The sequence below is a fragment of the Stigmatopora nigra genome, chromosome 20, assembly GCF_051989575.1.
Source record: "Stigmatopora nigra isolate UIUO_SnigA chromosome 20, RoL_Snig_1.1, whole genome shotgun sequence".
NCBI classification, from domain to species: Eukaryota; Metazoa; Chordata; class Actinopteri; order Syngnathiformes; family Syngnathidae; genus Stigmatopora; species Stigmatopora nigra.
In genome coordinates this window covers 5,227,867-5,251,831 of record NC_135527.1, presented here as the reverse complement: position 1 = coordinate 5,251,831, position 23,965 = coordinate 5,227,867, and the positions used below count along the sequence as shown (strand labels likewise).

Below are 23,965 nucleotides of genomic sequence, written 5' to 3'. Positions count from 1 at the left end.
CAAGGCATTTGGGGGACCTGTTTCAGAAAAATGATTAGTTTTTTTATCAGATTCCGATCTTGTGAAAATGATGCGTTCAGGCCCGATTTTCGACCAATTTCGATCGGATTTTTGATCAGAAGAATATGTGAGAAAAGGTAACTTTTGCAGAATTAATCATTTTCAAGAACATTTCTCACACCAATGGCAACACTTGGAAGTGGCGTAGTTCGCCATTACATAAAGGGAACTGGTGTTAGCAGCAGAGAATGGTTTCGATCCAATGACCTCTGGGTTATGGGCCCATTATGCTTCTGCTGCGCCACTCTGCTTCCAGCTTCATGCATCAAATCAAAGCAGATATTCTGATGAATTGTGGGTATTCTCACCTCCTGACGGAGCTTCTGTGGACCACCAGCTCAAGAACCTCGGTCTCGGCCGGGGACTGTCATGAGTTAGTCCTGCTATTCACAGAGTCATCCATTATGCATTTAAAAATTTCCATTCCAATGAAAAACTCGGTATGAGACATTCGGCGCTAGGATTTACAAAACAATATACCATGTTGAATTTAAGTTAATAATACCCCACCGTCGCACCCGAGCCAATGCCAACACATTGCTCTTTATCTCATTTAGGCAGAGCATGGTGCTGTAAATGCCAAAGTCGTGGGTTCGACCGCAAGGTTGTGCATTTAACCTCCATACGGGCCACGACAACTCCAAACTCAATTGAAATTATCTAGTCCAACTTCTTTTGCCTTACCATAAATGTTTAGCTAGTTGACGTGTTGCATTTGCTTCATTATGAAAATACCTGCACTGGGCAGCACATGGCCTGTTAACTCAGTTGGTCAGAGTGTGGTGCTAATAACGCCAAAGTCGTGGGTTCAACCCCCACATGGGCCATGACCATTTTGATGTTTCCTCAGTTTCTGTGATCTGGTAATTTCTCTGCACCACAAGGAAGGAGATGCCACTCTGGATTAGAATCATCTCAGTGAGGGAAGACTAGCTAGGTTCGTTCCCACCACATTTCTGCTCTTCCAAAATTGTTTTAAAATTACATTTGTCTTCCTACTCAAGCGGGCAGAACAGTGTTTCTCAACTTTGCTTAGCCTCCAATGAGGAAGCCTGTAGAAAATCACAATGTGGTTATCTTAATAGTCGTCACAAGTGCAAAATCTCTAACTAAAAATGTAAAAACTCTTCAATTCGAATCAACAAAATGCAGTACCATAGTTGTTTATCTGTCAGGTAAGGTGACTGAGCTACCTTGCTAATGTTAGTGGGCTAACATTTTGAACCTTAGCTTTTCATAATATTTCTAGCAAGCACGAACACGAGATGAGACACAATTGGTATATGTTCTATCAATATTACAACACATCACAAAATATTTATAGTTGAGGATTGTGGTCACATTTTTCACTCATTCATGGATATCTTTTTAACTTTACGCAAAAATCTAAGATAACCACAAACGACATAGAACCCTTCTTTAGAGAGCAATTACTTGTCCAAGATGCTAAACAAAAAGTGCATAAGCTGATGACAACACATTTTTTTTCAAAATTGAATGTAATTTTTACAACCATAAAGAGGTAATTAAAGAGGTAATTAAATCTTAAATGGCCATCCATAATGATTTCATGATCACATTTCCCTTCCCAATACTTGTATGAGACCAACGAAAACGGCGACCAAGTGGTCCTCGGAAAAGGCATGTACGGGGTGCTCTATGCCGGCAGGGACGTTAGTTACCAAGTGCGCATCGCCATCTAGGAGATTCCAGAAAAGGACAGCACGTGAGTGGATTGTTTGTCCCTCTACTTGACAGCCACTAACAAACACTCCTTGGACAGTTATTCCCAGCCGCTCCACAAGGAAATCTGCCTGCACAAGGGACTGTGTGTCTGGGCTCCCCTCTTTCATCAAGATCTTAATGGAAGAAGTCCCAGGAGGTTTGTAGACAAAGCAGCGTTGATGAATAAATCACAAGAGAGTGTCCTGAGAGACTGGAGCCTAAATTCAGTGCCTTGGACCGCTCGGCCACAATACCATAAATTGGGGTGATAGAAGGTTTCCACAAACCTACAGCAATCTATCCCAGATCTCTGAGGGTGCAGTGAGACACCCGGCTGACTTGCAGGCAGGCGTGGCCTCAATTCCTAATCGTGGCGGTTTGATTGTGAGTGCAAATAGTTTGTGCCCTACGGCTGCCTGGTGTTGTCTGCCTTTCGCTTGAAGTCAGGTGGGATTGACTCCAGCAACCCCCACAACACTTGCTAGGATGTGCAGTATGAAAGATGAATGAATGCATGTTGACATTGGCATGCCCAACTCCAGCCCCCAAGGGCCCGCATCAAATTTGTTTTCCATGTCTCCCTCCATCAGCACCCCTGAATCAAATAATTAGGATCATTATAAGGCTTCTGGGCAGCTTTCTGAGGAGTATATCATTTGATTCAGTTGTGGTAGAGGAGGCAGATAGGGAAAAGAGACCGGAAAAGGGCTCTAAAGGAGCGGAGTTGGACTGCTTGTGCTGGCTATGGTGTGAGAAGAAGCAGAGTGGCGCAGTGGAAGCGTGCTGGGCCCATAACCCAGAGGTCGATGGATTGAAACCATTCTCTGCAACTTACAATTATTTCCTTTTTTTGCAGAAGCAAAATACCTGATCTTGACAATTATTAATTCTGTAAATTAATACCTGTTGGGTTTATTCTGTATTACTATTATAAATATAGTTGTGTTAAGTCATTTCTTTGTTAAATCATTCTCTTATTATTCTCAAAGTGTTGCAAGGTCATAAACTGCCGCCTAGTCCACTCTCACATGGACTTCTCCAAGGATTGTTGACGCTACATCCACATACCCAGTATCGGGCTGAGAGGGTTGTTGATCGGGCAAGGACTGGATATCTGCCATTTCCAGCAACGGAGCCCATAACAAAGATATTGTTTCTGCCACGTCCATAACACTCGTGACGCACTTCGGGTTTTTCTTTATGTAATTATTATATGATTCTTAGGTCAAGGAAGGCATAATTGTTCTAATCTAAATGTTGTTTAGGTCTAGTCTCCTGTTTTTGTTTTTGGTAAAATACTTTGATTGTTATTGCAGTCCCAGATGTTGTTTTTACTCATACGTGATGGAATGATCAACAACTCTGTAAATTGTTTTGATTCATGGCAATAAGAGTCGTACGAAAACGTCTATTCGGTGAGACGTTCGGAAGTTGTAAGAGGAACTTGCTGAAACTCCCCTCGGAGGTTTTACCTGTTGTTAACCATTTCTATTTAATTAAATGTCAATAATTGAATAAGATGTCTTCCTGCAGTTATTGATAATTACGGACGAAGGTAATTATTAATGAACCTGACATTTTGGTCCTTCTGAGCCATGGAGGTCAATATACCGGAGCGAGAACCCAGGCGCTGCTGTTCGACATCTGGTAAGTGACCGTGCGCACGGCGTCTTCAAAACCCTTGGTGGGCCGGAGTTTTTCGACGGGGGCGCCTGGATTCTCGGCGGTTGAAGACTTTTCCTGCTGGAGGGAGACATCTGATGGATCTCGGGTAAGTCCACATTAATGTCTGCATGTTGTGAAGGTGTTTACAAATGCGTTAAAGGGACATTGTATGTGAGGCCCATTGTTGGGCTGGTTTCGCGTCCTGGGTGACGGCGATAAAACCCTGTGTTTATACTAGTCAATGGCAGGTACGGTGGGGCACTTTGCTGGAAAGTGTCCTGTGTCTCAGGGGTAGGCACGAATATATTGTACTAGAGGTACAATATTGGGGCCGGGGAGTGTCCTGTGTCTAAAGGGTAGGCACGAATATACGTTGTATGGTGTTTGTGTGGTTTCTGCAGTAAAATTAGGAAAGGCCTAGGAGATACAGTCGATACAGTCAAATAGATAATAATAATAAAAATAGATATAATAAAGTTAACTGTGTGAGGCACACGAACTCACTACAAAAAAAGTAAAATATGGGAAACACGTGTTGTAAGGCGGGTTTGGATGACGATCCAAAAAATACGTCTAACTTGTAAGGATTGGAAAAAATTGGAAAGACAAAGCGCTTTAAAAATATTATACAGCTATATTTATGGATAAATAAATATGGGTTTGCTGGCCAGCTTAAAATGCATAAAATGCAGGATAATATATGCACTAATGCATAGAGGTAATATACATATATAAATAATATGTGAGTGGATAAAAGTGTAACAGCTTGTTCCACAGACACTAATGGAGGTAATATACATATATAAATAATATGTGAGTGGATAAAAGTGTAACAGCTTGTTCCACAGACACTAATGGCGAAATAAGGCCGGGGAGAAGTTAAAAAAATACTATTTTGGGAAAATAGTGGGGGGTCCCTCGGATAACGGGGATATATTTAAGACCGTGGCGGCGGGAAAGTACTGTTTGGTAAGGAAAAATAGCGGGGCCTCCTCGGCTGACGGGGAAAATATTTACCGAGATAGGTGACGGGCGCGGAGGAAGTTTAACAAAAATAAAGGGAGCTAGAAAATTAATGGGGACACTGGTATTTGATTTGGTTAATCCGGGTATGACGTTTTGTGATTACAATAAATTGGGTTTTTTTGTGATGCTTGGGCTTGTATAACAACAATTAGAATGGTTATTTCCAAGTGCTGGTGGTGCTTTGTTAATATAACCTATATGTACTGTCAATTTACAGCAATGTGATGGCTTATTGCAGCTTGGTTTTTGATCCCGTCCGCTAACGGGAAGATGGTGTTTAAAAAAAAAAAGACAAAAGAATATATACAAAATGATCATTTAAATGTTTAGCAGGGAATGTCACCTGTGTTTTTATTATGCTCTAGACTTGCCAAAAAATGTGTCAACTGCGGGGGAAGCGTTTCTGGTGCAGCGGCTGCTGATTAGATGGGAGTGAAACATGTGGGCCGCGGGGCAGACGATTTAACTGTGTTGGGCTTTCGGGAGCGTTCGGACCGTGTAAACGACTAAAATTTTGTGATCCTTTCCGTGAAGACATTATAATAATAATAATTGGCCTTGGGGGTGCTGAAGCAAACTTGAGGGCAGAAAATGGGTTTTTGCCATATTGTTGTGCTTGCAGCATACATATTCTGGATATATGGGGTCTTGGAAAAAATATTGTTATGTAGTTGAATATCGGAAGAGGGGTTAATTTGACGTTTTAATGGTTGTCTTCTCTAAAAAGCGTTGTATTTGGGCACAGGGAAAAAGCTGGTTTGTAAACATAAGATAACAATGCTGTTTTCGCAGCAAGAGTGGAGGTCATAGTTAACGGCTAATTGCGTTTTCTGTTTGGACTTTTCAGAATAAGAACAATACATGGGCTGCAAGAAATGCAAGGTTATGCGAATGCTTTCGCATTGATATTTTGGGTTTTAAAATGAAATGCATTAAGAGGATAGAAAAATCTGTTCAGTAAAAGGTTGATTTGGTAAAAAGCTTTGGATTTGGGAAATAGACCAAAATAGTCATTTTTGAGCAATTGTGGATTTCAAAGGGCTCTTAGTTAAAGGAAACTAGCTTTTGGAGGATAAAATAATATTAATACTATTTCAGAATTTTTTGATTATTCAAAATACTTTAATCCAGGAGGTTGGCTGTTTAAAAGAAAAAAAGGCCAAGATGAAAAAATTTACAAAATTATGGTATATTGGTGACGATAAGGTTTTTAAAACATTAAAGTTTGTAATTAGGAATTGTCTAACAAAAGGTTGATTTGTCTCATTTAATTGTTGTAGATTTTTGTTTTGGTAACAGGCTATGGGAAATGACTCGTGTCTTAAGTAAACATCATATGAGGTGATTTACAAAGTATAGTAGGTATTGAATTATTTGGCTGTTAACGACATCAGATGGGAAATTTACAATGCAATAGTGGCATGATAAAATTCATGGCATTCATCCAAATAATTAGGTGAATTGTAAATAAAATAATTGATTTAGGATGAGCATATTTTCCCTAAGAATGGAGTAACATGGAATGTTTTTCAAAGTGCACTTGAAAGAACATTGTCTGTTGTCCTGGCAGGAGGAAATATGCTTTGTCACAGGTCATATTGATGACTTTAAGGATATTACGGATTGGATAAGCATTGGTCAATTGATACAACCAAATAACGTTGCTTTTACGGCATTAAGGGCATGCAAATTGGTGAGAACTTTAGCAACGATGGGGTTAATACGCCTGAATGTTACAGTGATAACGAGTGACAATAACAAGCTTAGATAAGGGAGGGAAAGGAGAAATTCTCCAAATTCCAGAATCTGGCTTAGAAACAGGTTATGTTAGTCGTTTTGGGTTTTTGACAGGATGTGGTAGTACATTAATTCTGGGAAATTTTGGGAAATTGGGGACCCCATATCTAAAACAAGTTTGAGACAAATGTGTAAATGGCAACCCTAATGCCGTCCTAAAATTATAAACTCGTTGGTCATTTATTTCCTATCTCTAATGTCTTCCACTGTATTGGGACAATGAAAACAACTGCTAAGAAAGTAAATGACGCTCCACTTCACTGGATTAATGTGTTGAACACATATTTCATAGATAATACGCATCCAGTTAAAAGTTCTCTGTAGAATCTTTGTCCCAATGTTGTCACCGACTGAAAATTTATCTTTATAAAAAAGAATTCTTCGAAAAATCTAATTCTGGTGCTGCAGGTTTTGCTCGTTTAATTCTGGCAACACAAAATATTTTTAAATATTCATATACACGTTTCCCAAACATTTGAAACAAATATTGGTGCCTTAGTCTATGTATATTCTAATTCAGAGTGAGAAATGTTGCTAATTTGTTCAAGGAAACGCTTGAAACTAAGGGATTTTCACCCAGTAAAATTAAATATATACAGTGGTACCTCGACTTACGATCGTAATCCGTTCCAAGACTGTGTTCGTATGACAAGCATATCGTAATCAAGCGGACGTTTCCCATTGAAGTGAATTGAAAACAAATTAATTCGTTCCAACCCTTTGAAAAATTACCAAAAACAGGATATTGGATTGGAAAAAAGGTTTCATTTGTTCTAATTCGCCATATATTGACAAAGTAATGAATAATGAGTGGTTTAATAGTAATAAAATGTGTATAATGAATGTAAATTTAGACGCATTTCGCGGAGTGGAGAGACAATGACACACATGGAATAGGGGTTGGGGGCTGTTCGGCGGTCCTTCATGGGTTTGTGTAACGGTAATGCCTTCTCATCTGCTTCGATGAATGTCCACCTGAGCACGAAATTTTGATTGTATCTCGGGCGAATTATTCGACCGAAATTTTCGCCGGAAGACAAAAATATCGTATGGTGAAGCGGTCGTATCACAAGGTTCGACTGTATTGTACTAGTAGGCCATGAGTCAATTTGAAGTCCAAGTTGATTCCTTTTTCTTACAATCAGCCGAAGTAGCTCAGTTGGGAGAGCGTTAGACTGAAGATCTGAAGGTCCCTGGTTCAACCCCGGGTTTCGGCAGCAAGTTGGATTTTGCAAACCCACCCTAAATCAACTGATTCCTTGTATGCCATGAGGCATTTTGCAGTCAAGTTTGACTCTTGTCACCGACATGATCCGAATTGGCTCAAATAGTGAACGATGGAGTGTTCCCTGAATAGATCTCGATCTTCGTCAGTCCATTGGACTCTCTAAACCAGATCAATATATGTTAAAACTCCAATTGTAATATTGTACTAGTAAGCCATGAGTCAGTTTTCAGTTCAAGTTGGTTGTTATTTTTATCAATCAGCCGAAATTGCTCAGTTGGGAGAGCGTTAGTGATAGGTCTGAAAATGCAACTCCAGGAGCGGGCTAAGAAAGAGTGAGATCAATTTAAATAGGAAATAGGTTTACTACCAGACTGCAGCTCTAACAGTGGAGTCCTGTTCATCGTGATGTTCTTGCAACTCTTGTCGAATGACCAGTGAGTGTGTCTTAAATACAGGCAAAACTGACAGTTGTCAGTAGGACTTTGGACAGTTATGTTTCAGTCATTAGCAGGGCAAAAAGTAATTGATCAGTGTCGGACAGTTGAGTATTTGTGCTGACATATCAAGTCAATCAGAAGACTAAGATTGATTATTCAGTCAGACAGTTGGGTGTTTATGCTGACATGTCAGTCATAAGGATGACTACGATGTTGTTATACTTACAAAAACTAATAATGTATAAACAAGCCATTGCAAAGAGACTTTGTCTTATATTACAAATCCTATTATGATTTTCTACAGGCTTCCTCATTGGAGGCTAAGCAAAGTTCAGAAACACTGTTCTGCCCGCTTTAGTATGAAGACAAATTTAATTTCATAACAATTTGGGAAGAACAGAAATGTGGTTTGAACAAACCTAGATAGTATTCCCTCACTGAGATGATTCACATCTTGGGTGGCATCTTCTGCCTTCTGGAGCAGAGAAATTAACCGATCACAGAAACTGAAGAAACATCAAGACAACATATTATGTTATGTCAGGGAAAAAGTTGTAGTTAGGCAAATTCAACAGATACACAGAGGTCATGGTCTGTGTGGGGGTTGAACCCATGACCTTGACATTATTAGCACCACACTCTGACCAACTGAGTTAACAGGCCACATGCTACACAATCCAGGTATTTGCATGATGATGCAATGACATACAGTCCTGGAGTCTCACATATTGTGGTCTGTCGGTGAGGAAGTCGATGATCCATGCAGCTAGGTGGTTCCTTACTCCAGCCACCTCCAGTTTCCCTCTCAGAAGGACCGGCTGAATGCTGTTGAATGCACTGGAGAGGTGTTATGTTACGGCAAAATAAATCATTTTAGGCAATCTTTACTTACTCTAGAGCAAGGGTGTCAAACCGCACAAAATGTTGCAGCAGGCCAGATATGTTCCCCGGCTGCCTCTTTGACACCTTCTGTTCTAGGGAGGCTTTGCCCGTTCCACGGTCGAACCCACGGCTTTGGCATTTTCAGCACCATGCTCTGCCTAAATGAGATAAACAGCAATGTGCTGGCACTATTACTAAACTATCACTAGACTATGCCGAGCCGGAATTTCTCAACCTTACGCTCAGGATCTTTCCTAACCGCATCCCGGCAAAGGAAATTTCGTCCAATAGTGTTGCTCATCATAAGAGGTCATCTGAGCCAATCTTTGTCTGATCCCTCACATCAGACAAGTTGACCATGGGTAACCCTACCAGGGCTACAAGGCTCCAGTCAACATTGGTCCAAGGATCACTGGGATTGATTAACCCCACGGGGCACACATCATCAGTTCCTTTTTTTGTTGAAGCAAACTACCCCACTTATAAGAGTTACCATTGCTGTGAAAAAACTATTCTTGAAATTGCCATCTAGATTCATACACATACTTGAGAGCATGTTACCAACAAAAAATGCAGTATCATTTAAAAAAAACAACTGAACAAGACAGGTAGAAAAAATTGAAAACAATCGAAAATTACATCTAAATATGAGAAAAGAAATATTCATCCCTAGTGTTGGACAGTATTCAGTAATACTATTATATATGTGTGTTTAATCATTTTTGTATGAAAGCTTCTTCAATTTGTCTGAGGAGAACTCACGATTGAAACAAGTCACCAAGTCCTCGTCTCAAGGACTGTGTACTGAACCTTCACCACAGAATGCAGACCTAGAAGGACACTTAAGAAGATGCTGATTGAGCGGGATCACTGTCTGAACAACCTTTGTGATTCAACGCATATTGTCGTAAATTTTCAACAATCTGTGTCTGAGCCTATTTGGGTCATGGAGGTGATTAGAATCTAACTTGACTGCAAAGCAACTCATGGCTTACAAGGAAACCATTTTTTAACTGAGAGCCAGCTGATTTAGGCTGGGTTTGCAAAGTCCGATATTTTGCCGACACCAGAGGTTGAGCCAGGGACCTTCAGATCTTAAGTGTAACACTCTCCCAACTGAGCTACTGCAGCTGTTTTATAAAATCAACATCCAACTTGAATTGAAAATTGACTCATAGCCGAGACTCGCACATTCACGCATACACATCAAAAGTAAATAAACATTACTAAACATAATCTTCCTTCTCACATGCTAAACACTGCACAGTCGAACATTGTGATATGACCACTTCGCCATACAACATTTTGTCTTACGACAAAAATTTCGATCGAACAATTCGCCAGTGGCAGTAGCTCTGTCCACTCTTTGTTTTTTATGTTTTACAGTCCCTCTATCTTTTTTTAAATTACATTTGAATATTTCTTATAACATTCCTTTTTACTTTACTTTGTACATTATACTTTTTACTATAATAATGAGTAATAAGTATGTTAATACTTTACTTCTTTTTTTCTGTTTATGTTTCACATGTACTGTAACGGATGCAGTTTTATATGTATCATATCTTGTGCTGACACGGCCTATCTGTCAAATTTCTAAAGTCAATGTGACAGACGTGCCAGGGGTGCCCATACGGTGACACTTTTTTCCTTAGGTGGCTCATGTGAAATATAAATGGTATTCTTATATTAAATCTTGCACCCTTTTGCACTCTGATGTATTAAAAGTTACTAGAATAGAATTTAATTTACACCTATTGGTTAAAATGTACACAACACCTTTTGTACTCCACCTCCTTCATTTGTATTAACGCCTCCCATTTTTATGACTTGTCTTATCTCTATTAAAAACACAGTTGAAGCAGCTTTTCAGCGGGAAATAGCTTTGGGGAGCCTGGAGAGTTGTCACACTCTCCGGCCTCTGAATTGTAGCATCCCCGCCTCTGCAGACGCGGCCTTAACTTTCATTATTTCTGCCTCAGTATGTCTTCCAATGTTCGAGTTTATTCAAGTATTGGCCAACAAGCTAGAGGAGCTCTTAAACTGACACTTTTTTTCTTAGATGGCTAATGTCCCATATCACCCACCCCATCATATATCATCATTCAATAAAACCAGGACTCGTTGGGGAGTTGGACCCGGGACCTCTCAGACCCGGAGCAAGAATCATACCACTAGACCAACGAGCCAATGACAGTAATTTAACTATGGAGGGGTGGCCAACTCCGGTCCTTCAGGGCCCCTTTGCGGTCTCTTTTTCATATCTCCCTCCTCTATCACACCTGAACCAAATGGTCAACTCATCGTCCAGAAGCTTGATAACGATCCCAATTATTTGATTCAGGCGTGTTGATGGAGGGAGACATGGAAAACAAATTTGATTGCGGCCCTCGAGGGCTGGAGTTGGGCACGCTAATGTAATGTAAACGATCCCAATTATTTGATTCAGGCGTGTTGATGAAGGGAGACATGGTAAACAAATTTGATAGGGGCCCTATACTACACATCCTGATGATGGAGTCTATCCCACCAGACCTCAAGCGAAAGGCAGACAACACCAGTAAGCCGTAGGGCACAAACAACCTTTTGCACTCATAATCATACCGACACTATTGGGAATTGAGGCCACGCCTGCCTGCAAGTCAGCCGGGTGTTCCACTGCACCCTCAGAGATCTGGGATAGATTGCTTTAGGTTTTTGGAAGACTCCAATAACCTCATCCAAGGTAGTGTGGCCGAGCGGTCTAAGGCGCTGGATTAAGGCTCCAGTCTCTCAGGAGGCGTGGGTTCAAATCCCACCACTGCCAGTTTCTTCTGAGCTGCTTAAGTCTCTTTTAATGGGTGCAACTGGCTCTTCCCTAACATTTCAATTAAAATGTGAAAACCACTTGGGAGGGAGCCGAGTCCCGGGTGCATTAATAGGAGCCTCATGGTTTCCCACCACTGTGTTTGGTAACATCCACAAAATACATTTGTTCTGTGTTGAAGCCATCATGGATGACAGACAATCGTTATTGTCCACTGCTCACCATCCAAGACATATGTGTCTCTTTGCTTTTAGCTTCTGACTAAACCTTTTGCCTGAGCAGTAAAAAGGTTTGTCACCAACGTGGTTTGTTAAATGTATTTTTAAACACACTGTTAAATTGTCTTTAAATCAAGCTTGTACATTCAGTCGACTTGAGAATTTAAAAAAAAATCAATTGCAGCGAACAAAAAGCCCTTTTGTTGCACACTGAGAATATATATAAATATAAAAAAGTGAACCCACCTTCTAGTCTGTTAAGAACAACTTTTGTTCTTCGTGGAACACTCCCACACGTAAATTCTGTTGGAGGCACCTTTGATAGTTAATAGCAGGCTAAACCTAAAGGCAGTGGCTCCTTAGCCGGTATCCGGTCAAGTAGTCGCAGGGGCTATTTAGCCGGTAACCGGTCAAATAGCCTATACGGCCCCATATGGCTATTTACATGCACCATGTTGTTGGAGAAGGGCAGACTTCATGAATTTGATATAATGGCTTGGTGTACTCTGGCAGGCCCATGACGGATGAGTATAGTATGGCTTGTTTAATGGTGTGGAAAGCTTCTTCAGCAGCTGGAGTCCATTCTACGGGATCTGACAGGTTGAGGTCTTTGTCACTCATGAGGTCCAATAGTGGCTGGGTGATTTGTGCGAAGTAAAGGATCCATCCTCGACAGTAGTTGGCTAACCCAAGGAAAGCAAAGACTTGCTTCTTGGTCTGGGGGCATCTTTGAGTGCCTTCTTCCTGTTGTCCGTTAACCTTCGACCTTTTTGTGACAAGAGATGTCCCAAAAATGTGACTTTAATCTGGCAAAATTGAAGTTTAGATAACAAAGCCTTGTTCCCCGTCTTTTCCAGGTGTCGGAACATTCTAATGGACTGTTTTCGCTTTTCTTCTGCTGTTGGGCTTGCAATTAGGATGTCGTCCACATAGTTGAGGACTTGTGTGGACTCTGGATGTGGATGGTAACTTATGGATCTCTGGATCTCTGTGGAGAATATGGTTGGGCTGTCGCAGAATCCTTGTGGCAATCTGGTGGAGGTGAACTTTCTGTTGCCAAAGGTGAAGCCGACATGGTGGTGGCTTGAAGCAACTCGGTTATCATTTGTGCGCTGGCTGTCACCTGGGCCCTTTTCTTCTTGGAGCAAATGTTCTCCTTTGCGTGGCTTGCCCAATGGAGTATCTCAGCGGATGAGGCAGTCTTATAGGTGACCAAGTGTATTTTGATGAATCCAGAAATGGGAACTTGGAGTCCTTGGATAAAGCATTATTTAAACTGGACTCGGAATGGGCCATTTTCATCGTCGTCATCCATCATGCGGCTGTTGGACTTGACACAGCTTTCTAATCTGGCATAGTAATAATTTGTCGTCTCGCCCTCTTTATGCCTACATGTCCTTATTCTTTGGTAATCAGAGGGTCTCTGGAACATTGTCCCTGCTCTTCCTATTAGCTTTTCTATTTCTCCGGTTAGGGCATGGGGGTCGTAGGCTAAAATGTTTCCCCCTACATCACTTCCTGTCAATCTCTCTCTGACTCTGCCCAATCTATGTTTCAGTGAGTTCTTTAAGGCTTTCTCCACTTCAGCTGCATACAGGTTATAGGATGCCTCTAACTGACAGAATTTTCTGGCCTATTGTTCCGCATTTTCTTCCACATCTCCGAGTCCCTTTGCATGCTTCCAGGCATCGGGCCTTGGTCCAAGATCGGTAGACCAATAAGGTGGGTTGTTGTTGTTTTTCCCCCCACCTTGGATTCGCCGCAGCCATCATTGGGTAGGTTTGGACATTTCTTTTTTCTGTCATCATCGTTTGTAAAGCGGGCTGTGGAGCTCCTCTTCCGTTCCAATATTCTCAGGAGTTTTGAAGTCGGTAGGAGTTAGCGGATCTGGTGTGGCCTGGTGACAAAATGGTGTCGTCAGGGCGCGAGGCAGCAGTATCATAATCGGGGGGCGTTCCAATCCTACGAGGGAAGGGTAGATGGGACCTTTGGGTGGCGCCGCTGGAGGAAGAGAGTTGGGCAATCTTTCAGCAACTTGGGCATTTTTGGTTGTGTCGGTCTTTGATGAATGATGGTTTCCTCTTCCGGGCTGATTTTCATGGTGGTGATGAGACCTTGTTTTCGCTCGTTATTCTTATCTTATTTTTTCAATGTCCTGTAGACGTTTCACACACTGTTCTTTCCATATTTTCAACACCGACCACTGTTTCTCAACTTCATCACTTTTCTTCCTCTTCCTCTCCCTTTTCTTTAACAATTCCCTTTCTAAGCTCATCAAACCTTTCATATCCTTCATATTGGGACAGAAACCATGTTTCGTCACCAACCTTGGCAGATACAGGCAACTCCCCATACATTGCATTTGCATACATTTCACATCTGGTAACTCCCCGATTTTAATTTTGCAGTCTGACAATAAACCCACCTCTTTTGTTGCTTTCTGACCCATATTAATCATTTACTTAATAGTTTAAACAACAATTAGTTTCTAAATTACCTGAAATTGATCTCAATACTTCGTGATTCACCCAATATCTCTGAATATACCAAGACCAAAAGTCCCTGACTTTGTCTTAGGAGAGTCCCTGACTCTATTAACAGACCAAGACTATAAGTCCCTAACTTATTCTTGTTCTACTTACGTTGGTCCCTGTCCAAAAATTATAATGCTCTACGTACGTTGGTCCCGAACCACAAATTATAATGTTCTACGCACGTTGGTCCCAGACCAAAAACTATTATGTTCACCGTAAGTTGGTCCCAGACTGCAAACTTTTAATACTACCGCAGTGATAATACTCATTCAAATCATTACACTTCACATTGACAGAAATCAAAGGGTGAACTCACGATCTTTCTCGTTCCGAATCTGCCCTAGTCCGGGGACCCGTCACCAGATTACAGGAGTGGCGAGGGAACGTCAAAGGAGGATGCTGTCGTCGTGCCCCGTCGTCGCTCCGGCAATTGTTGGTTGTTGGGTCTCAGGTTTTCGGCAACCAAGTATGATAGATCTGAAAATACAACTTCAGGAGAAGATTAAGAAGTAGTGAGATCAATTTAATAGGAAATAGGTTTATTATCAAACTGCAACGAGGGGAGAGAAAGGTTAAACAGTGGAGTCATGTTCAGCGGGATGTTTTTGCAGCTCTCTATCGAATGAACAGTGGGTTCGTCTTTATATAAGAAAACAGGGCATAGTATGGTTTCTAGACAACGACCAACTCTGGGCAATGTCCGATTAATTTGTGTCAGGTCTCCATGACAACGACCAAACTTTGGGCAAAGTCTGATTAATCAGTGGCAAGGTTCCATGGCAACGACCAAATCTTGGGCGAAGTCTGGTTAATCAGTTGGGAGAGCATTAGACTGAAGATTTAAAGGTCCCTGGTTCAATCCCGGGTTTCGGCAGTACTTTGGACATTAGTGAACCTGCCCTCAATCAGCTGGCAGTCGTTTTACAGTCAAGTTTGACTCTTGTGAGGGAAGATAGGGAATGTTGGAGAGCGTTCCATGAATCGACCTCGGCCTTTGTCAGTCCATTAGACTCTCTAAACCAGACCAATATCAGTTCATGCTCCAATTGGAATATTGTACTAGTAAGCCATGAGTCTATTCCTAGTCCAAGGTGGTTGTGACTATCAGTCGGCTGAAGTAACTCAGTTGGGAAAGTGTTGGACTGTTGACCTAACAGTACCTTGTTCAACCTTTGCAAAGCCATGGGTTGTTTTTTTTTTTTTACATACGGTTAAAATACTAGAGTGGGGGTGTGTGTTTCAATGTGTCACGACTTTTCCGTTATTGCATTATTGGCAAACAGATAGTTAATCACAGCCACTCCAATGGCAGTCGCTCATGCTGACTGACTGTGGCGATGAATGGCGGCACTTTACCTTCCAAAACAAATTTCTATTTGTAGATGTGTGGCACACGAATCTAATGCATAAATTACCTGGTTCCTTCTGGAATGAATATTGCTGATAAGGCAGCAAAAGGGGGTGGAGCTTCCAGGAGCCGATATGGGGATGTGTGAGGTTCATTAATTAACTCAAGGCATGTTGGTCTAGTGGTATGATTCTTGCTTAGGGTGCCATAGGTCCTGAAGCCAACCATTGGATGAGTCATTGCTGTGTTGTTTGGTGATCTATGGTGGGAAAAAAAGTGTCTCTACATCTGGCTCGTTGGTCTGGTGGTATAATTCACATTTAGGGTGCAATAGGTCCTGGGTCCAACTCCCGCATGACCCATTGCTTTGATGAATTGTGATCTATGGTTGAGTGATATGGGACATCAGCCACCTGAGAAGAAAAGTGTCACTGTTTGTGCATCCATGCCACGTTGGTCCAGTGGTATGATTCTTGCCCAGGATGTCATAGGTCCCGGGTCCAACTCCTGCACGAGACCTTGCTATGTTGTTTTGTGATCTATGGTGCAGTGATATCGGACATAAGCCATCTGAGAAAAAAGTGTCATTCCATGAGCACATCTGGCTCGTTGGTCTAGTGCAGGGATGGGCAAACTTTTTGACTTGCGGGCCACTATGGGTTATAAAATTTGAACAAGGGGCCACAGCAGTACATTGACTGCCGGGCCAAATATAATAAAGCGTTGCTTGTAGTATCCAAACCTCATAGTACAGCAAGCACATGCAAATAAATGTTCAACACGTTTCACTAACATTGAGGACTGCATTTTCCAAATGTACAAGAGAAATAGTAGGCCAAATAGATTAGAATAGAAAACTGTGATCTATCAGCCCTGGAGATTGCATCTGTTTTTAATACAATTCAATTGAAGGCACCAAGTAAAACAAATATCAAAATTTATTGAAATCTTGATGAATATAACTTTCAACATTCAAAACATTACTACCCAACAACATAGGCGACTAACCTCAATCCTTTCTGTCCCGCTGCAGTGCGTAATTAAAAGATGCGCCCTTTCAAACTTTCAATTTTTTTATCATAGTAGAAAAACTCGAACTTTCAGTGGGAACAGTGTTGTTGGTCTCCCTTTTTTGCCAGTGCATCAAAGTTTGGTGTTAGTTTTGTTGTGGAAAGTCTCAGGATAGATCGGAGGTGTTGGTCAGTTAACTTTGATCTGTGACGGGCTTTGTTGATGTTCATGATGCTGAACGTCTGCTCACAAACGTAGGTCGAGCCAAACAACACCAGCATCTTCTGTGCCATCCTCCGCAGGTTTGGAAACATGGCTTCTTTAAGTGAAGCGTAAAAGTCATCCAGTTTAGAAGAGTTAAACTTCTCCTTTGAAGTGGAATCGGACTGAAAATCGATCAGTTCCAATTGCAGCTCCAGTGGCGCTGTTTCAGGGTCTTGTGATAATGGACAGGAGACCAACAGAAGTGACTTCTCAATTTTTTCAAAATCTGAGAACCGACGGCAGAATTCTCTGTGCAGGTCGTCCAGTGTTTTGCAGTATTTCTTTATGTTTCGGGTGGCCTCTTTTAGCGTGGCTAGAGTGGGAAAATGAGAGAACGATTTGTTTGACATTTGTCTGGAGAATAAAATCAGCTTCGATTTGAAGGCTTGCGCATTTGTGTACATGTTGTGTACAAATTGATCTTTCCCCTGTAGTTTCACGTTCAGCTCATTCATGTGCGAAAAAATGTCAACAGAAAAAGCAAAGTCGAACAGCCAGTTCACGTCTCTCAGCTCGGGAAACTCTTCGGATTTCCCAATTAACTCCAAAAAGGAGATGATCTCCTCTTTGAGCTCCCATACTCGTTGTAGCACTTTGCCCAAACTTAACCAGCGGACACGGGAATGGTAGAGTAAGCCCTGGTGATCCGCATCAGTTTCCTCCAAGAACCTAATGAACTGACGGTGATTAAGTCCTCGTGCGCGTATGAAATTAACAAGTTTTACAACTGGATCCACGACATGATTAAGCTGCAATACAGACTTACACAGAGACTCCTGATGAATTATGCAATGAAGGAAGATAAGATCCTGCCCAGGGTTTTGTTCTTTCACCTTATCCTGGATTCTTTTCAGCAGTCCGACGTTTTTTCCAGTTAAATTTGGCGATCCATCTGTGGTGACATTGGCAAGTTTATTCCATGGTAGTTTCATTCTCTCAACGACAGCAGACAAATGTTCATATAAGTCCTCGCCTCGCGTTTTCCCCTTCAGCGGCTCCATGCTCAAAAGTTCCTCAGTTATCTCAAAACTTTTGTTTATCCCGCGGATAAAAATGAGGAGCTGAGCAGTGTCTTTAATGTCCGTACTTTCATCAAGCGCTAATGAAAATAACTCAAAGGTTGCCGCTTTTTTGTTTAACTCGCTCACTATATCTTCATCAATGAGTTCCACACGGCGAGTTATTGTCCTGCGTGATAAGCTGATTTTTTCGAACTTGCCTTTGCTCTCCGGACACAAAACACCAGCTGTCTCTATCATGCATTCTTTCAAAAACTCGCCTTCGGAGAAAGGCTTGCTAGCCTTTGCCAGTTTGAAGGCCAGCAAAAAGCTTGTCTTTGTGCTTGCCTCTTGAATTGCAGTTTGGCGGTGAAAAAAATTCTGCTGACTGCAAATTAGCCACCAATCTCTGAGCAGTAGCCGCTCGTTGTTGTGTTGACTGCTTGCTAGCGTAGTTTGCATGCTTCGTGGCAAAGTGACGGCTGATATTGTACTCTTTGAAAACAGCAATAGTTTCTTGGCATATCAGACATACAGCTGTTGATCGGACTTCAGTGAAGAAATATTTAGTTGTCCACTCTTTATTAAATACACGACACTCACTGTCCACTTTCCTTTTCTTTGGTCCGCTCATTTTTACAGAAGGGCTCAAATGACAATGAGAAAATTAAAGAGGGATAAATAAAGAGAAAGGCGCGACTCAACAAAGGCCTAAATGTCAGCACGCCATTTATTGGTGAAACACGGAATTGCATGGACAAGATGTAATGAATGATTTATGAAGCATTATTATTTTATTTATTGGACAAGCTCGACGGGCCGGAATAAATTGTCTAACGGGCCGTATACGGCCCGTGGGCCGTAGTTTGCCCATGTCTGGTCTAGTGGTATGATTCTCGCTTAGGGTGCGAGAGGTCCCGGGTCCAACTCCTGGACGAGCCCTTGCTTTTTTTGAATTGTGATCTCTTATGGGGGTTGATATGTCACAAAGTAACCTGAGAAAAAAAGTATCACTGTATGGGAGCCCCAGGCTCCTTGGTCTAGTGGTATGATTCTCACATAGGATGCGAGCGGTTCCGGACCCAACTTGACTGCAAAACGACTCATGGCTTACAAAGAAACAGTTTTCAAACTGACTGCCAGCGGAATTAGGCTGAGCTTGCAAAGTCCAAAGTATTGCCAAAACGAGGAGGTAAACCAGGGACCTTTAGATCTTCAGTCTAATGCTCTCCCAAACGAGCTACCAAAACCAAAAACAACTTGAACTGTAAATTGACTCATGGCCTACTAGTATAATATTCCAATTGGAGCATTAAGTGATATTGGTCTGGTTTAGAGAGTCCAATTGACTGACGAAGCCCAAAGTAAATTTAGGGAACGCTCTCCAACATTCCCTATCCGAGCCAATTCGGGTCATGTTGATGATAAGAGTCAAACTTGACTGCAAAACGACTCATGGCTTACAAGGAAACGGTTTTTAAACTGACTGCCAGCTGTTTTAGGGTGGGTTTGCGAAATCCAATATGCTGCCGAAACCCGGGGTTGAAGCAGGGAACTTTAGATCTCCAGTCTAAATGGTTTTGGTTGAGTTTACAAAGTCCAATGAACTGCCAAAGATTGGGGTTTATTCTGTACATCGGGGGTGGCAAAGTCCAGTCTTCAAGAGCCCCTATCCAGTCTGTTTACCAAATCTCCCCCACTACCACACCTGGATCAAATGATCAACTCATTAGCAAGATATCCAGAAGCTGAATATATAGATTATTTGATGCAGGTCTGTTGGTGGAGCGAGTTATGGAAAATAGACCAGATAAGGGCTCTCGAGAACCTGACTTGGCTTACTTTGACTCACGTAGGTGAACAAAAATCAACCTAGACTGCATATTTACACACTGATTACAAGTCAATTGATCACAAATTGAATTGTAGCTGATTTTGGTTGGTTTGATATAGTCCAACAGGCTGCCAAAGCCTAAGGTTGAACAAGGGACTTTTAGATCTTCAGTCAAATGCTCTCTCCCCAAAGATTTATCCGCTTCAGTAGGTCAATAAAAATTAACATGATTAGATACAGTCCTAGGGAGTGCTGAAGCCCAAGATTAAACCAGGCAACTTTAGATATTAGGTCCAATGCTTTCCCATTGGAGCTATTTTCGGTCAGACCTACCACAAAACCACCCTGAACTGCATATTCACTATTGGTTAATTTATACTGTAAGAGCTCAAGTAATTCATTTTGTTGCAAGTATTTTTCAATCCTGTTTGTGTTTCATTCATTGATTTATGTCCTTGTCAGCTGATTAGAAATCTGTTCCTTTATCAGAATACATCTCTGTTATTTGTATTCTTCTGGCAAGATATCTTCTGATTCCATTGAGCCAAGCATTAGTCTCGAGGGAAGATGAAACTTTCAATGAATTAATTCATTCAACTTCCGTATTGCGCACCCTTGTTAGTTAGGGTTGCGTGATCTTCTTAATGTATCAATATTGCAAAAATGTATACCAAAAATAATGATGGCTCACCTATTAGGGTATGTTTTGTGCATTGTCTACATTATAAAAGAAACAAGTTTTTCCAGGGTTAAAGAAACTGTTGGGAAATGTTATTTTTTCCATGACTCTATTTGAAATGTGAATTTTCCTTGCGGGGTGCAAAATTACCCAGGTTTGCTGCTGTTAATAACTACCTGGGATAGATCCAGCAAACCCTTAACCCCCTTGAGGATAGGCAATACAGAGGATGAACAAGTGAATCCATAACACCCCGCTCATCTATTTCATAAATATGTAGGCAATTCCAACCCTTGTGGCAACCAACCCTGTTCTCCCTGAATGTAAAAAAAACTACTCTCATAAGATATTGCAACAAAAATGAAAACTTTCCCCATCTTAGTGGGATACATGATATCCATACATTTTTAGATGCAGTAGTTTTTCATGGCGAGAAAAAAAACTAGAAATACGTACCCCCAAAAAATGGAAAAGGGCAAAAAAAGCACAATTTTGGTCAGCCTGCTCCACAATGGCTAATATGTAATGTAAACTATTAGCGAAATTGCAAGTTTAAATTCAACATGGTATCTTTTTTGTTAATCCCGGCACCGAATGTCTCGTACGTCGTTTTTTTGAAAATGGAATTTTATAAATGCAAAATGGATGACTGTGAATATCAGCACTAACCGTGGTATGACGGTCCCCAGCCGAGACCGAGGTTCTTCAACTGGCGATCCTGAAAGGCTCCAGTAGAAGGTTGGAAAAAGCCACGAGTCTCACTATATCTCAGGGCAGCCAACTACTCTGGAATTCCATGAATTTCCCTGGAAATGCATCACAAACTCCGGACCACCTGCTTAAACTCGAGAAATCCTGAAGTTTTAATTTTTTTGAAGCAACCATTTTGGAAAAAGTACCATATTTCCAATTTAAATGCCTCAACATATTTCTCAAAATTCACACCATCGCTATGGCTTCCGTCATTTTTATTCAACTGTACAATAAACCAGAAGAATTCAGTAACACGAGTGCTATGTGAATCATTACAAGTTACAAGTTTCGACAAATGATTACACTTTTGCGAGTTCAGCGTAGCAATCGATTTGGAATTGATTGCATAGGTAACCCCTATCGCTTTAACAGTCTCGTTTTTATTTTTTTCATAAGGGAAGTAACTATTATCAAGGCTGACTAAACCACCAGTTTTTTTAGACAAATCCTATCATTTCCAGGGTTGTTCTAAAGAAAGTACTCGTACACAGCACTGACTGGTAAGTCAACCAGTCACTGGTTAAGTGCTAAATTAACGGCATTTTGGATGAAACCTCTAATACGAAACCCAGATAGTCACAGAAGTTTATTGGTTCGTATTTGACAAAATATCCCATGTTGGAGCCATCGCCAAAAAGACCGACATTTGCGCATTGCACTACATCCAAGTGTTCAGCGTGACAAGTTGGAATTACTGACAATAGAACACACGTAGAAGGACCCAAACACAAACATAAATGTATTTTCATTATGCTGTACTTTTTCAATAGATTGCAAAAATGCAGTTTTTCAATTAATGTACAAATATGATTGATTTATATTTCCTATGCTTCTTTTTATCTCCATTTTATAACAATTTTGCCTGAATCGCATTCACTTTAGAAACACTCTGGAATCGGGGCATGTCTACTCCTGAAATGGGGTCGGCGGAGGTTGGCACCTTTGACTTATGTTGTTGTTGTTGAGCCACCCAGGCGCCTAGGGGTTACCCTCAGCCGCGCGAGCGCTGCCACTGGAACGCGGATTAGTTCATCCGGGGGGGTAGCCGGAGGAGGGGGCAGTCGAATATCTCCGGCTGGATGAAAACGTAGCGTGCCACATTCCTGGTTGGCAGGTCTGGGTGGTATTTTGTTGGATTCACAGGCTGCGCCAAGCGAGCCCCTCTCAGGCGACACCACGTGAACGCTTCCAACTTTGTCTCCCTTTGATATCTGTGCGATTGGTTTGATTGATTAGTTTTAAGAGTCAGCTTGTGGAACCTGGAGTGAGAAGAAGCAGAGTAGTGCACGGGAAACATGCTGTGATCATAACCCAGAGGTCATTGAATCAAAACCATGCTCCGCTACGAACAGTATTTTTTTTTTTTTTTTTGCAGAAGAAAACTACCCCACTTTCAAGGTTTACTTTGAATTTGGAATGTTGAAGTTACAGTATCATCACATTGTAGAAACAAAACTATCTTTTATTTTTTATGAATTTGTCAAATTGTTCAAATTAATGTATTCCTTTTACTCTTGGTTTTATATCTTAGCAAATAACGTTTCTATTTTTTTGTCTTTTGAATTTGGAAAGCTGATTTTGTCATCAAAAAGACACAAACATTATTTTTCACCAAAAAAAGAGCTGTGTTGGAACCACCAAAAATATTACACGTTAAATCGGTTTAAAAACATGATTGATATCTTAAGGTATGACAAAAGTACATTGTACCACTTATTTATTTTGAGCAAATTAATAGTCTTTCACACACACCATATTTCTACTAATGTTTCTCAGATCCTAGATTCAATATATAAATAATTTTCATTAAAATGTATGTTTGAATAACACTCAATTTTTTATTGGATTTGCTAGCAAATTTAATAGACAAAAAATACATTTTTTCAAATTTCTTAGGCATGTCTTTAACTGTGAAGACATATTTTCCATGTTATTTACATCACATTATTGATTATTCACTTTCTAATTTCCTAATTTAGGCTCTACTATATCGGATAGAATTGTGAAGTAAATAAAATCTTCAACAACACTCAATTTGCTTATACAGTAATACCATGACACACAAGTGTACCAACATATGATAAAATTTGAGGTATGAGAAAAATTCTGAGCAATTTTTGACTTGAGATATGAGATATTTGAGATATGAGCACACCAAATGTTTCCTGATCGGTGGAAAATTAGAACAATTAAGATGTTTTTCCATTGTAACATTCTGTTTTGTTTTTTTTCTCGGATGGAAACGGATCAATTTGTATTTTGTTAATTTCTATGAGAAGAATTGACTTGACATATGAGTAAATTGACATACTAGCTCGATCCCGCTGTAAATTCATAGCTTAATGTATTACTGTATTTGAATTAAAACACAAGATTTTCAGAATGCAAATTACAATAATACTTCGATTACAATGATCTTTCATATGGACATTGATAAAGCAAGCCAAGTCGTGATTGGCCACTGTTTATCACACCACATTTGCGTATTTTAAGTCTATCATTTCGACTAAATCTCTGGCAAGAAGCTGAACAGGAAAAGGGTCTATGACCGATGTGCCTAATTGTGTTTTTAAGATATTCCTGCCACAAATTGAGCAAAAACGGGCTCTTCTCCTGTGTGGTTTGTTAAGTCTTCTTTTTAGGTTCCCTTATGTGAATATGTTGGAACATTAACTGCGCCTGGAAAATGTTTTGAATTGC

At 40.8% G+C, this 23,965-nt stretch overlaps 1 protein-coding gene and 4 non-coding genes across 5 annotated transcripts; 3 read left to right on the top strand and 2 right to left on the bottom strand.

The window, feature by feature from the left end:
- Nucleotides 1-813: 813 nt before the first annotated feature.
- Nucleotides 814-887, top strand: trnai-aau (transfer RNA isoleucine (anticodon AAU)). Its single transcript has one exon. It is a non-coding gene; the product is annotated as a tRNA-Ile (tRNA).
- A 6,530-nt stretch (nucleotides 888-7,417) lies between these two features.
- On the top strand, nucleotides 7,418-7,490 carry trnaf-gaa (transfer RNA phenylalanine (anticodon GAA)). Its single transcript has one exon. It is a non-coding gene; the product is annotated as a tRNA-Phe (tRNA).
- A 1,037-nt stretch (nucleotides 7,491-8,527) lies between these two features.
- trnai-aau (transfer RNA isoleucine (anticodon AAU)) lies at nucleotides 8,528-8,601 on the bottom strand. Its single transcript has one exon. It is a non-coding gene; the product is annotated as a tRNA-Ile (tRNA).
- A 2,943-nt stretch (nucleotides 8,602-11,544) lies between these two features.
- Nucleotides 11,545-11,626, top strand: trnal-aag (transfer RNA leucine (anticodon AAG)). The gene has a single exon. It is a non-coding gene; the product is annotated as a tRNA-Leu (tRNA).
- Nucleotides 11,627-13,648: 2,022 nt separating this feature from the next.
- LOC144213944 (general transcription factor II-I repeat domain-containing protein 2-like) lies at nucleotides 13,649-18,355 on the bottom strand. Its single transcript, XM_077742668.1, has 2 exons — nucleotides 16,949-18,355; nucleotides 13,649-13,845 (listed from the first exon to the last, which is right to left on the bottom strand). Exons 1-2 carry the CDS (start codon nucleotides 18,258-18,260, stop codon nucleotides 13,649-13,651), a joined length of 1,509 nt encoding a protein of 502 aa, XP_077598794.1. The 5' UTR covers nucleotides 18,261-18,355.
- Between the last annotated feature and the right edge of the window lie 5,610 nt (nucleotides 18,356-23,965).